The 14337-nt window shown below is 31.0% G+C and overlaps 1 protein-coding gene across 2 annotated transcripts; it reads left to right on the top strand.

Moving 5' to 3' along the window:
* Positions 1-523: 523 nt before the first annotated feature.
* Positions 524-1758, top strand: LOC104611673 (thioredoxin domain-containing protein 9 homolog). Of its 2 annotated transcripts, none has more exons than XM_010278839.2 (3): positions 524-707; positions 827-1102; positions 1391-1758. In XM_010278839.2, exons 1-3 carry the CDS (start codon positions 684-686, stop codon positions 1679-1681), a joined length of 591 nt encoding a protein of 196 aa, XP_010277141.1. In that variant the 5' UTR covers positions 524-683; the 3' UTR covers positions 1682-1758. The 2 variants fall into 2 exon arrangements, with proteins under 2 accessions (XP_010277141.1, XP_088752800.1); XM_088896674.1 differs by having other exon boundaries at positions 530-707; positions 1206-1533.
* Positions 1759-14337: the final 12579 nt, after the last annotated feature.

Raw genomic sequence — 14337 nt, 5'->3', positions numbered from 1 at the left:
TAAGGGCAACGGGATAGCTCAATCAGCTTGGGCAAGGGGCTGGCGAGGTAAAGGGACATGCTTGAGCCAGGCCCGCATGCCAAGCCTCCCTTGAGTATCGGTAGCGTAGTGCCGGTCCAACACTGTCCCCATGAGCAAGTGTGCGCCCATGAGGAACCCTGGTAGCCATGCTAGCCGTTAACCAGGGCCGCCCCGCAAGGGGATGAAGGTCTAGGAGTGCCAAGGTTAGGCACCCAAGGAGGTCGACCACCCCTCCTCAAAGAGTACGTTAAGCTTCTGGTGGTCTGCCTGAAGATGACATCAGTTCTCCCAAAAATCTTACAGGCGAAAATGACGGACATGTCCCTAACGTAAACCTGCCAAGCGTAGGCAAGGCTAAGCCTGTGCTGAACCGTAACACCACGGCACGGCCCAGTTAACGCCCGCCTGGGCTCGTGCCATGGGCCGTGCCGGGCCTGAGCTCTCAAGTATTCCAGAGGAGGGCAAGCAAGGCCCGACACGGACCGCCCGATTTACACCTCTAAATTAATATCTGGTTTGGGGCTCGAGCTGGCTGAAACCTGAAAGTTATCCGTTTTACCTCCAAATTTGTGGAACATTAATCTCTGTCAAACCTTTCAAAAATCTCTTTTCCCTCTTCTACATCTTCTGTGACTGTGAGGAAAATCTTCTAGGATCAATCAATGGACAATCCAAAAGTTCAAGAGGTTAGCGACAAGGATTTTCATGCTCTATTAATCTTGTCCCTTTCTGGCGTTTTTCTCATGATTTCGGTGTCTCATTGCTAATTTCTTTTGTTCCATCTCCCCCTCTGTATAATTCATAGATTCTGGAGAAGCAAGTATTGACGGTCGCCAAGGCCGTGGAGGACAAACTCGACGAAGAAATTTCCGCCTTAGATCGTCTCGACCTCGATGATCTCGAGGCTCTGAGAGAGCGGAGGCTACAACAAATGAAGAAAATGGCAGAGAAGAGGAGCCGTTGGATCTCCCTTGGCCACGGTGACTATTCCGAGATTCCCTCCGAGAAGGATTTCTTTGCTGTTGTCAAGGCCAGCGAGCGCGTTGTCTGCCATTTCTACCGCGACAATTGGCCTTGTAAGGTACCAATTTTTCCCTGACATTCCCATTTCCTCCTTATTTCCTTCTTTCTCTATGGTAAATCCCTTGCTAGGGTTCTTTCTTCCTTTTATAATTCTGACACAGACATGCTCTTCGTCACATACGCTGAACTCCAGAAATTATGGTTACATTACATACAGAAAGTTTGGATTGAACGAGAATCCTAGATGCCACTTTTGTATAGTGACCACTAATTCCAGTGATGACTGATGAAACTGGATTACTTTATATGGGAGTAAACAAATTTTCACTTTGAAATTTCTTGATAGTTTATGGGAGAAGATCGTGAAGCTGGCGGAAGAAGAATGATAATAACACGGGGACAACGTTTAGGAACTAGAACAATATCAATTATTGTCCCTCAAATGATTATACTCTATTTGTATTGTTACAAAGTTATAATTCAGTATTCACCGAGTAAGGTGGTTGCTCCGTCCAATATTCTATTGTGTTTCAAAATGCGGTCTTCTTATTATATTGGCGTGCAAACTCAAAGACCACTGGTTTCATTAAAAGATATGACAATTTGTTATGCTTCTTGTACTTCTACTGGATTATAGTTAATGAAAACCATTTGAAATACTACAATGGAGCTCAAGTGCTCAACAACTTGTAATGCCGGTGAGCTTCTTTTATTAAAGTTGATGGTGTTCTCTCGAATTACTTTCTTTTTGCCTTTTGTTCAGATGGACAACATATGTCTCCTTGTAATTTTTATCAATCAAACTACTTAACAAAATGCACATGCATAAAAAGGGAATTATTTTAGGGGTATCTATGTTGGGTTTATGCATCTAAAGGATAACACAAACTTGTTTTCTACTCTTAGAAGAGTGCTCCTGAAACATAGAAACGGAAGAATTTAGGGGTTTTAGCCACTAGAGTAACCTAGATTTCAGGTTTTGAGCTTGAATTTTTCTTTGGATTAAAAACCAAGACATTATGGTTCTTACGGACCTAATGAACTATTATAAATCATCTAAGAATATATCTATTGCTATATTTTATAGCAGTTAAGTCCATGTCAGCAGCTCTCTCCTTCTCCCATTCTCCCTTCTCTCGTCTCTCCTTAAGCTTCTCTCCCTTCTCCTTTACCCCTTCTCAGTTCACTCATTCACTCTCTTTTCTCCCCTTCCCCTACCCACCTAGGCCTCCCATTGGCATCTATTTCATAAATCATTGAGCTTTCCAGGTATTATCTATATTGTTTTTGTTTAGCCAATTAAGATCAGTATTGTTCTATTTTATTTCTGTTCAACGAGCAAAACAAAGATCAAAATTATGGGGAGAAATCAATTTTGATTAAACTTTACTAGAAGCACACATAAGAATAATAAAAAATTTATAGAGATTTATGAGTTTTTACAAGGAGCAAACCATGAGAAAATAGGACTGGGGTTAGTGTTTTAATGGATGGAAAGGAAAGGAAGGAGGAGGGAGGGGGGAGAGAGAGCTGGTGGCTGCGCCCCTATGGGGATGAGAGAGAGAGAGAGACCATTTGGGTTGAAGATTTCAGGCCTGTGAACTTTGTGGGAAATTGGTGGTTTGAAAGGTTTATGAATGGACGTTCGCCTTTGGTGAGTTGTTGACTCCTGGTTACCCATGAATATGCAGTTATCAGCTGTTGATAAGGCCCTCTACAACCACCTATAACTCAAACCCATTTGTTAGGTTTGAGTTATTTAAATAGTTAGACTATTACTACAAAACAGGTCTTAAATGACCCGTTATGGTTAACCTACGACGATCACCCCACCATTTAATAAAACCTCTCGACCCCTCTTTGTCATAGCCTTTTTGCTCTCTTAAGAAGCCACCTCATCAGTCTCATTTCCCCCTCTCATTTTGACATCTCAACATGCTCAGTTTGGCCCTCTTTTCTCTGTTTATTCCATTGGATGTTCCTTCCTAAAATTATTCCTAAAATCTCTTTTTACCAAAATCTAATGTATTCTAGTAAAGTGGCACCTCTATCCCCCACTTCCTCCTAAATTATCTATAATTTCTATTTATTTCACAAATTATCTCTAATTTATTAGAGATTTTCTTTCTTAAATTATCTCTAATTCCTATTCATCATCTCCCCCACTTTTCATCTATATCTATCTAAAGAAAGTTTGAATTAAAAGAATTGAGAATTATATGATATTATAATAAAATTATGTAATAATTTTAAAATATTTAAATAATTAAATATTTTAAATAACAAAATATATAACATAACTAAGTTTTAAATAGGTAAAATAATGAAATTATGTAATAAATTTATAAATATTATTAAAAGTAGAAAATTCATTATAATAGATTTTATAATGTTTGAATTAATAATAATTTTATATTTTACAAAATTAATAATGAAATTATGTAATTATTAGTATAAATTATAATTTTACGGATTATGAAATTCAGTAAATAATATTTAACTAATTAACTAATGATACTATTTAAATAACTAAATAATATTGTAAATAACTAATTTTTAAATATTTTAAATATCAAAAAATTTAATAAATAAGTTTATTTAAAAAAATAAAATAGATTAAATAACTAAATTAGGTAATAACCATAAAATGATAAAAAACACAAAAAAATTATATGAATATAAAATATAAATAATTGATAAAGGTTTAAATATTATTGAAATAATAAAAAATAGATTAAATAATTTAGAGGTATTGAAGCTTTCAAATAACATAAATAGATAATATAACTTAAAAAAACGTTTTCAATAGATATTAAAAAATTAGAATAATAATTGCAATTATTAATGTACTAATAATAAAAACATTATATCAATTAATAATTCTAGGAAATAACTTTTAGAAAACTTGATATTTATCAATAATACTATCAAAATCTGAATCTATATTTATTATATATTTATACATACTAAAGTTTATATTTATTATATTTTTAGTAATTGTTTATTGTATTTTGTGATAAATATATTTTCAATAATTATGTATAAATCTAATTTTGTATTGTTATTTATTAGAGATTAGACTATTAGTTTAGTTGAAATTAGGAGTGTTCACGAGTTGGTTTGGTTCAGTTGTAGGTTGTTTGGCCAATCAAATTTACCTAGTTGGGTTGGGGAATTGGTCACCTAAAATCAATCGACCATCTGTGGAAACCAGCTTAGTCGGGTCATATTGGTTTGGATCAAGTTTTGGTTTGGTCAGTAGGTTTAAAAGATTTAAACTGAAAAAAATTAAATTTAAAAACTATAGTAGTATTTATTAAAAAATAAATTAAAAACCTTAAATTTATAATATAAAATGTTTTAGATTAAGAAATATGGGAATTTTCCCACTTTCCCATATAAAACTATAGTGGTTTTGGTTGATTTACAAATAGCCGAACCAAAACTGACCCAACCTGGTCAAGTTGGGAAATTGTTGAACCGGTATCCACCAGAAGTACTAGAAAACAAACAAACTCAAGTTGAGCTGGGATGGGTTGGTCAATTTGGTCGGTTTCATTGGTTTGATGAACAACCCTAGCTGAAATTAACTATTGTTATTTTTGTATTGTAAAAATTATTAAAAATTATATATAAAATAACTAATTATTAATTATTTAAAAAGTTAAAATATAAAACAATTGTCTACTCTTATATGTTTCTATTGTTTAGCTTTTTCTTAACAATGCTCGCACATACATGGATCCCCGCTAGTAATAATTCAAAAAAAAAATATTAAGTTAGACTACATCAGTTAATTTGTCCTAAACTTCATTAATTCATAATATGACCATAAAAGCCAAATACATTAGTGTAGTATAATTAATACATTAATGTAGCTATAGTGATTTTGTTAACACGATTTGTAACTAATTAGTTTTTAGAAGCCCAAATTAATTAATATTGTTAAATAATTCATTCACTTAAGGGAATTAGTTAATTAATGTATAATTAAGTTTGGTGTCCTTCATTGAGTTAATTAATTTATATAATATAAATGTGGGTAAATTAATTCAATTTAGGTATGTAATTAATTTAAATTGATTAATTCGAATGGGTCAATTACATAAACTAAATTTATTAATTCTATTTAACTTAGGCATAGTTAAATAATAGGTATAGTTAAGTGATTTACTTATTTAGTTAAGTAAAAAGACATAGTTAAATAAAACAATTAATGTAGTTGAAAAATTCATTCCATTAAGTGAAATTTTTAATTTATTATTTAGTAAATTAATAGAATTAATTTCACATTAATGACACAAACAAAATATATCACTAAAATATGGAATATTTATTAAACATAATAAATTGTTAAAATTTATTTATATAAATTAATTATTTATCTTTGTCCATATTAGATTTACATTTCTTCCTTTGCTTACTTCATTAGATGCATTTGGTAAAGTTCTAAGTTTGGCAATACCTGATAGACATGATTAATATTAATGGAAAGGGAAACATATGCAATTACAAAAAAAGTACTTGTCATATATTGGTTCGAAAAATTAAGAAAATTAAGATAGTTCTCCAATGAGTTATGTTCATCACATGGTCTAGGGATGGTAATTTGGCCTGTCCCTATTGAGATATACTCCACCCCGCCCTGATTGAGGTAGGCTTTTTGACCATTAATTGAGGTTCGGGGAAAGCCAAAACTTTGGGGGATTGGGAATGGAGAATGGTATTTGTTCACGTCACCCTGTCTTGACCCCAAATCCAACCCAACTTAAAGTGTTATATATATATACTAGTAAAATTGTATATGTGTTGCACGTGGCAATATCAAATGATGATGATGATAATAGTTAGCAACCAAATGACCTTACCGGTTGAACCATTAACCTATTTAATCAGGAAAATAGACTATGATTAATACATTAATTCGTTTGTTTTTGTATTTTAGCCATTTTTATCTTTACTAACTATAATTCTTATTTTCCAAATATATTTTTGTTTAATATGAAGAATATATAATATTAATTCACGCTCAACTTTTTTTATAAAATTTATAAAAAATCTATATTTTATTTTTTATTATTTAATTTATGAGATAATAAAAATTACTTATTTACCAAGAGAAAATGCAGTTCAAATATATTGTTCGAATATTATTTTTAATATTGTGGTCAAATCAATTATTTATGTATATCATTTATATATAATATATTAAGTTATTTATTATTTATTTATAAATATGTTATTTATATTGCATTTTTGTAAACTTCTTATATGATGAAAATAGTTGAAAAAATACTTATATTTTTTATTTTTCTTTATTTCAACTATTATATTTTCTTTTCCTTTTAATAATTTATTATTTTTTAAATTAAATCAGATCGTATCAAAATCGGATATCCAACATATTGATCGGATTCATTCATAAGAAAAGAAACATATTGATTGGATTCATATTTGAATCAATATTTATGAGATTCGATTGGATCTTCAGATTGAATTGAATTCAAATATACCCTGATTCAAATCCGATCCGATCTATTTGCACGGTACCAAACCACTTGCCTACAATGACTTAGCTAATTAAATCATTGAACCATTTGACATGGTTAGTGGGGTCATGTGTTAGACATTAATGCTTTTTATTTTTTATCCTAATTTTTATCCCATTTCTATCATTAGTGAAAATAATTCTCATTAATCACACTTTTTTATATGATGAATATATAATATTATAGAATGTACCCAAAATTATCTACAAATTTCTACATTTTGGTTCAGTTTGGAAAGAGTACAAATACAAATATGTACAATGCAAATACATACAAAATAATACAAAATACAAGGTTTTACGCTCTACAAATTTGTATTTGTACTCTTTCCAAACTGAGTCTTTATAGAATTTTATGTATTTTATTATTTAATAATAACATCATGTGTTGATCCATTTGACATTGATTGTTGAACTACTAACCCACCACTTGGATGGAAAAACCATTTTTTCTTTTTCGGTTGATTTTAAATCATGTTTTACATTTTCATCATCAATAAAAGTAATTCTTATTTCTTCATTTATTTTTGCATGTGGCAGTACCAAATAATGATGATGATGATGATAATCAATAACTAAAGGACCTTAGTGGTTGAACCATTAACCTATTTAACCAAGAAAATGGACTATGAAAGACATTAATTCATTTTTTCTTTGTATTTTAGCCATTTCTATCTTTACTAACAATAATTCTCATTTTTTCAAACATATTTTTGTTTAATATGAAGAATATATAATATTAATGTATGTTCATTTTTTTATAAAAATTATAAAAAATTCTATATTTTTATTTTTTATTATTTAATTTATGAGATAATAAAAATTACTTATTTACCAAGAGGAAATGCAATTTCAATATATTGTTTGAACATTGGTTTTTAATATTGTGATCAAATCAATTATTATATTATAGTATATATATTATTTATATATAATATGTATGTTATTTATTATTTATTTATAAATGTCATTTATATTGTATTTTTGTAAACTTTTTATATGATGAAAATATTTGAAAAATACTTATATTTTTTGTTTTTATTTCAATTGTTATATTTTTCTTTTTCTTTTAATAATTTATTACTTTTAAAAAAAATTAAATAGGGTCGTATTAGATTCGAATATCTGGAATATTGATCGGATTTGGATTCGAATAAATATTTATGAGATTTGGCCAAATCTTTGGATCAGATCAGATTTGAATATACCCTAATTCAAATTTGATATGATCTTTTTGCATCCCTACCAAACCACTTGCCTAGGATGACCTAGAAAATTAAATTATTGAACCATTTGACATTGTTAGTCGGGTCATGTGTTAGGCATTAATGCTATTTATTTTTTATCCTAATTTTTATTTCATTTCTATCATTAATGAAAATAATTCTCATTAATCTCATTTTTTTATATGATGAATATATAATATTATAGAATGTACCCAAAATTAACGACAAATTTATACATTTTCTAGAATTTTATGTATTTTATTATTTAATAATAACATCCATTTGACATGGATAGTTTAACCACTAACGCATCACTTGGATGGAAAAACCATTTTTCTTTTCTCGGTTGATTTTAAATCATGTATTCCATTTTCATCATTGTCAAAAGTAATTCTTATTTTCTCATTTATTTTTGTTTAATATGGTGAATATATAACAATAAAATTGTATCAAAATGCTTTATACAAAGTTTATATTTTTCTTTGAGTTTGTATAACATACATACATACATACATACATATGTATGTATGTATGTATGTATGACATACTTAGTTATGACATCATAGATTGACCCATTTGACCCAGAATGTTAGATCATTGACCTACTTACCATATAGACATGGATAAAATAATTATTATTTATCATGCTTATTTTTATTTATATTATTAGTATATAATATTATAGATGTGTCCAAAATTGTTTCATATTTTTTTACTATTCTATTTAAAAAAAAATATTTTTAATTATACATCATGGGTTAACCTATTTGACCTGAGAGGTTGAACCACTAATCCACCCCCTAGATAGGAAGATGGTTTAATTCCTAATCGGTTTTAAGTTGTATATTTGATGTCCATCATTAATAAAATCATGTCTATTTTATCATAATATAAATGTGTCCCATTTTTTTCAATTTTTTTCTATATTTTTTTTTTGTATTTCTTATATTTCTAAATTTGTATTATTTATTTATGACATCATGAAATTATCCATTTGACCCAAATTGTTTAAGTACTTACTCACGACCTCGATGGAAAATATGATTTCATTTCTAGGTTTATTTTAAAATATAAAATTTCATTCTATTAATAATTAGTGTATGGATTAGTAGAATTTAATGATGATAAACAAAAGTATTTTTTATATTTCTAAATTTGTATTATTTATTTATGACATCATGAGATTATCTGTTTGACCCAAATGGTTGAACTATTTACCCACCACCTAGATGAAAAATATGATTTCATTTCTATGTTTGTTTTAAAAATATAAAATTTTACTCTAATAATAATTATTGTGTATGGATTTATTAGTGGAATTTAATGATGATAAACACAAGTATAAATGTTGGATTCAATGAGAGAGAATGTGATTTATTTAATGACTTAAATGTGAGACTTAATGTAAGGTAATTGAATGTACTTAATGGTATTCTTTTAATTACATTACCCTTTCAATGGAGATGAACTAAATTTAAGACGATGGGTATTTCAGTAAAGAAAAATTCTAGAAGCCAATGCCTCATCATTCACACTTTTAGAAGTATTATATATATATATTTGCAAGTTGAATGATTAGGGTGGGGTGGAGAAAGTTTGGGAATTTTCATATGGGAGTTGGGATTTCTATCCCCAGTGAGGTACGGGGCAAGGTATTTGGGTTTAGGATTGGGGACGGAGCATGCAAAATCCAACCATGCCTCGTTGCCATTCCTACATGGGGCTCTTTCATGACTAGTAAATAAATATCAGGAAAGAATTTGTCCATGTGGGGGGTTGGGATTTCTATCCCCAGTGAGGTATGGGGCAAGGTATTTGGGTTTAGGATTGGGGACGGAGCATGCAAAATCCAACCGTGCCCCGTTGCCATTCCTACATAGGGCTCTTTCCTAACTAGTAAATAAATATCAGGAAAGAATTTGTGGTGCTAGCTAGTTTACACCATGATAATTCTAAGTGGTGCCACAATAAACCCTAGAAGAATCAAATTTATTAAAATGATGGGTGCTATCATACCATACGTATTGCTTTTTAGGGCTGGGACCAAGGTTCTAAATATCGATACGTTCGATATGCCGGTATGGGCGTATTAGTACTTTTTTTTTTAATTTTTTTTTCAAAATCGGTTCGGGGGTGGTTTAAGGCTCCTCCACCCCCTGAACTGGTTAGAACCCCGATACACCCTCTGTAGGGGCATATTGGGGTGCTCTCGATATGATACGTATTGGTTGATACAGGCTGATATGTGTCGATTTTTTGAACCTTGGCCGGGACTAAACAACAGGGGTAGTCCATCCCCCAAACCCATAAACCCTCCCAACCTAGTTGCAGGTGGGATTCGATTTTCACTACAAGCCTACAACCAAGAGACCTTACCAACTCGCTAGTTTGTAAATGATAGTAGACATGATTATTTAACTGATAAGAGGTTAGAATAATAAGGCTCTTCCCACATGACATCACGCAACAATGAATCCAACACTAAAACCGTTAAGTTTTATTTGGTTTGTGGGATGGGAAGGGAAAATATGGAATATTCTGAAATATTCTTATCTTCTTGGATTTGATTTGTGGGATGTCATGAGATGGGATGGGAAAAGGTGGGATTATAGATCCCAATTCATGAGATGTGAAATCCCATCATTTTGGTGGGAATGAAGGAAAAAACTTTTTTAACAGAAAAAAGATATGTTTTGCTTATGGTATTTTTAAGAGTAAATATTAGACCCATGACCCATTAATAAATCATTAATTATTGAATTACATATTAACAAAATAATTTAATTAAAAAAATACTTTATAAATAAAATAAATTATTAATTAAGTCATAAGTATTAATAAAGTAAAACATTAATAATAAATATAAACTAATAAAAGTTAAAGTATTAATTCTTAGTTAATAATTGACTAAATAATTATCAAGATGAATTAATTAACTAACTAGTTATAAAATTAATTAATACAATATTAATAATTACACACTAATTATTAATTAATAGTGAAATATAAAATAATAAAAATTATCAATTACCTAATTAATTAATTGTTATTAGGATTGATTTTCCCACTATTTTCCCTCATGCAACCAAATAATGGAATGTGAAAATTTCTCATCAATTTTCCTTTTCTCATCCCATCCTTTCCAATTCCACTGAAATCTTTCACTCAAACCAAATACAACCTTGTATCGTGCAAGAGTCCTCTTGACAATCCAAACTATCAAACACACCCTCACATGTGTAAGTTCAGTCAATAATGTTTAAAACTATGTTGCTTTTCCCCTTAAGAAAGAAAGATTAATGCGGCAATTCATTTGGTGGAGGAAAGGAGAGTAATATCAATACAAAACATTGGGATGTTCTGTAATGTGGATGAGAAATTGGTGGATGTGGATTAGTTACACCTTGTGGCAGGGACCAATCCACATCACACTACACCATTGTCCATAGTTGTTCTAAATTATGGACAAAATTGTGTGGACATAAACTATCCACACCCACATGGGCATTCTACACTCCACATCACACCAATTGATTTCATACATGTTATGTATAATTTGTGAGATGAATGGTTGATCATGAATGAAAAAAATCATAATTTAATCCAAAAATAATTTGAAATAATAATATAAAGCAATAATGGATAAAATAAAACACCAATACAGTTATTAATGAATATAAAATAAATATATTTGCCATTTATGTCAATTCTTAAAAGATAAAATGTATATAATATGAATTTATGTAATAGTATAAAACCATTTTGATGAATAAAAAATGGTGATAAAATAATTTAAAAAGGTTCAATGTTTAGAAAAATCAATATAATATTATCTTCAGCAATAAACAATTTAAAAAGAAATTTAATTATAAATAAAAATATACTAAAAGATTAACAAAAATGAGGGTGGTTAGGTCGGTGTAACGTGTGTGTTACACCAAATCCTTCCCACAAACTGTCCACCACCACGGTGTGGCCCATCCACGGTAAAATGTTGTTGCCGATAAATTGAGGTGTAGCCTGTCCCTATCCACGCTATTTTGTGATAGGGACAGTCCACATGAAACCAAACACCCCATTCTATCGTGGACGGAACCATTTTCCATCTAATATCAAACGCCCCCTTAGTTGGATCTTTGACAGTGGCAAATGGCGTACTTTCCAGTATTTGGTTAGCAAAACAAGATCAAAGGCCAAAGAACGAAAAATTGTATTTTGTCGAATCACCCTCGAATGAGAAATCTCTCTTTTTAATGGCTTCACAACTCTAAAAATAATCTCATTTTTTATTTTAATTTTTTTTTGATGATCTACATAAAAATGTGGGAATTTGTCAAGCACTTGAAAATATATATTGTTGTAGGTAGCCATGTAATACCATGTAATTCCTGATAGAAGTTTCTATTGTAGATGTTTGGGAATTAATGTGTGAATCCACCTCCCTTCTTAGCTGTCTTCATAAGTGCTTAAGACCAAGTGTGATAAAAATGTAGGGCAAGGAGCTAAAGACAACAGGGTAGAAAAGAAAAGAAGGTAAGGGGTCAAAGTGAAGTCAGATAACTCAGATTGTAAATCCCAAGTTATTTCCAAATACAAACAAAAATGAAGGAATATGGAAAGATAACCAAATAAAGGGAAAAATGATACAGCCTGTGGTGAAAAAGGCCAAACAAGAAAGAAAAAGTAGAAGATTGGAATAAGAAGGCCATTGTATTAATACACGCTGGCTCTTTATTGAACAACTCTGGAATCGTGTTCCTTTTTCTGCAGGGAAGGTTAGACTGCTGAAAGTCATTTTAGATTGGGCTGATTTAGGATAGCATGGGGACCTTTCTGAATTTGGGCTTTCGAGAAAAGTATTAGTCTGGAGAGAGAATTTTGAAATTAGCAACTCAAATTTCAAAAACAAAGTATTTTGAAATTAAACTTTGTAGTATCTTCTCATTCAATGGCTGCACTAGATTAAGAAGAAAAAGCAATTAGTTAATTAGTTAAGTAAAAGCTCTATTAGTTTGTCTTTTCTTGAACTTGTGAAAACCTTTTTGCTTTTGGTGGGTGGAAAGTGGATGAGGCTAGGTGGGTCTAACAGGGAACTGGTTCAAGAAACAGGGGGAAGCTTTCTACATGTAGATAGGTGAGGACACATGATGAGATGATTTGAAGGAAAGAAAAAAGAGAAAAGACTGAAGATTGGCAAAGCTCAACAAGATTAAGACAGTGCCCATAATAATAGAGCTTCTTGAGGTAGTCCGGGCCTCCCAAGGACAATTATTTTGGTTGATAGTATCTGCAATGTCCAAGAAGCCACTGTTATTCATGGGTCCACAGAAATCTGCTTTTCACTAGTTGGGTCGCACCCAAATGCATCAGTGTCTCGTCTACAGGGGGAGATAGTACTGACCATTATATGGGTCCCGCATGATTTTTCATCTCTCTCTCTCCATTTTCTTGCTAATTAGTTTAAAAAAGGCCTATTTGGAAGGACAAAAGTAGCCTTCTTGGTATCTTTTTATTGTTATGTTCTACAAGCATGCATGGAAGAATCTGTCATAGAAAAAATGTTTGGATGGTTTCATTTGTAACTTCTTTGAAAAACCAAGGCTTTAAACTGTTCTATGTGATCAATTTGCAGTTGCAGCAGAAATTATCCAAAAAAAAAAAAAGAAATTTGCAGTTGCAGAAGATGAGATCCCATAATCATATAAACTGCCTCAAATCCTAATGATCCTTGAAATGAGGGAGGCGATGATAGCAGCGTCCACTAGCAATTTATGCAAAAAATTTGGCACCACAAAGTTAGGGTATGCGGTAGGGTCTAAAAGTATCAATATGATTTGGTTAGTACACTTGGATAGGTTTTGAGGTTAGTAGCATGTGGCCAATGGCACAGGATCAAACTTGCGAAATTGTTTGCTCTTTATGGTATGGGCAGTGGACCTCACGTGCATTCTACTTGCTTCATCCCTAATTCCCATTAAAGAACCATATCTCATATAAATTGTATTTTATGTTTAATTTAATAATATATTATTGTAGGTAGACATGTAATTCCAGATAGAAGTTCATGGAGAGAGAATTCTAACCATCTAATCATCATCATTTTATTGTACCATAGATAAGTTATCCATAAAACGAGTTGAAGGTGAAAGCTTTGACCATCTTTTCACTCTTTATTCAGTGTAAACATTAAACTAGAATTTAGGGAGAATGACTGTTCAGCCCATATTAAAATTTTTAATTCCATCGTACAGGTGGGATGGATGCTGACCATGGATTGATGCCAAATCTATGGGCAGGCTGCGGTTTATAGGAAGAGGGGCTACCAATAGAATATGGGGGACTGTAATTTCAGAATTCTGTTGTGGATTGCAGTGTACTCCGTAGAATTTATTATCATCATTTCCCATGCCATACTGTTGGATTTTAACCTTCTATAAATATCCATATGTATGACATTCGGTTTTTAATTATAGAGAATTGTGTGATGATTTTGACATGTGGGTAATTCTCTAATTAAAG

The sequence above is a fragment of the Nelumbo nucifera genome, chromosome 1, assembly GCF_055504915.1.
Source record: "Nelumbo nucifera cultivar China Antique chromosome 1, China Antique-T2T, whole genome shotgun sequence".
Lineage (NCBI taxonomy): Eukaryota > Viridiplantae > Streptophyta > Magnoliopsida > Proteales > Nelumbonaceae > Nelumbo > Nelumbo nucifera.
Note: the sequence above shows the minus strand (reverse complement) of the source record. Positions and strands in the feature narration are given on the sequence as shown.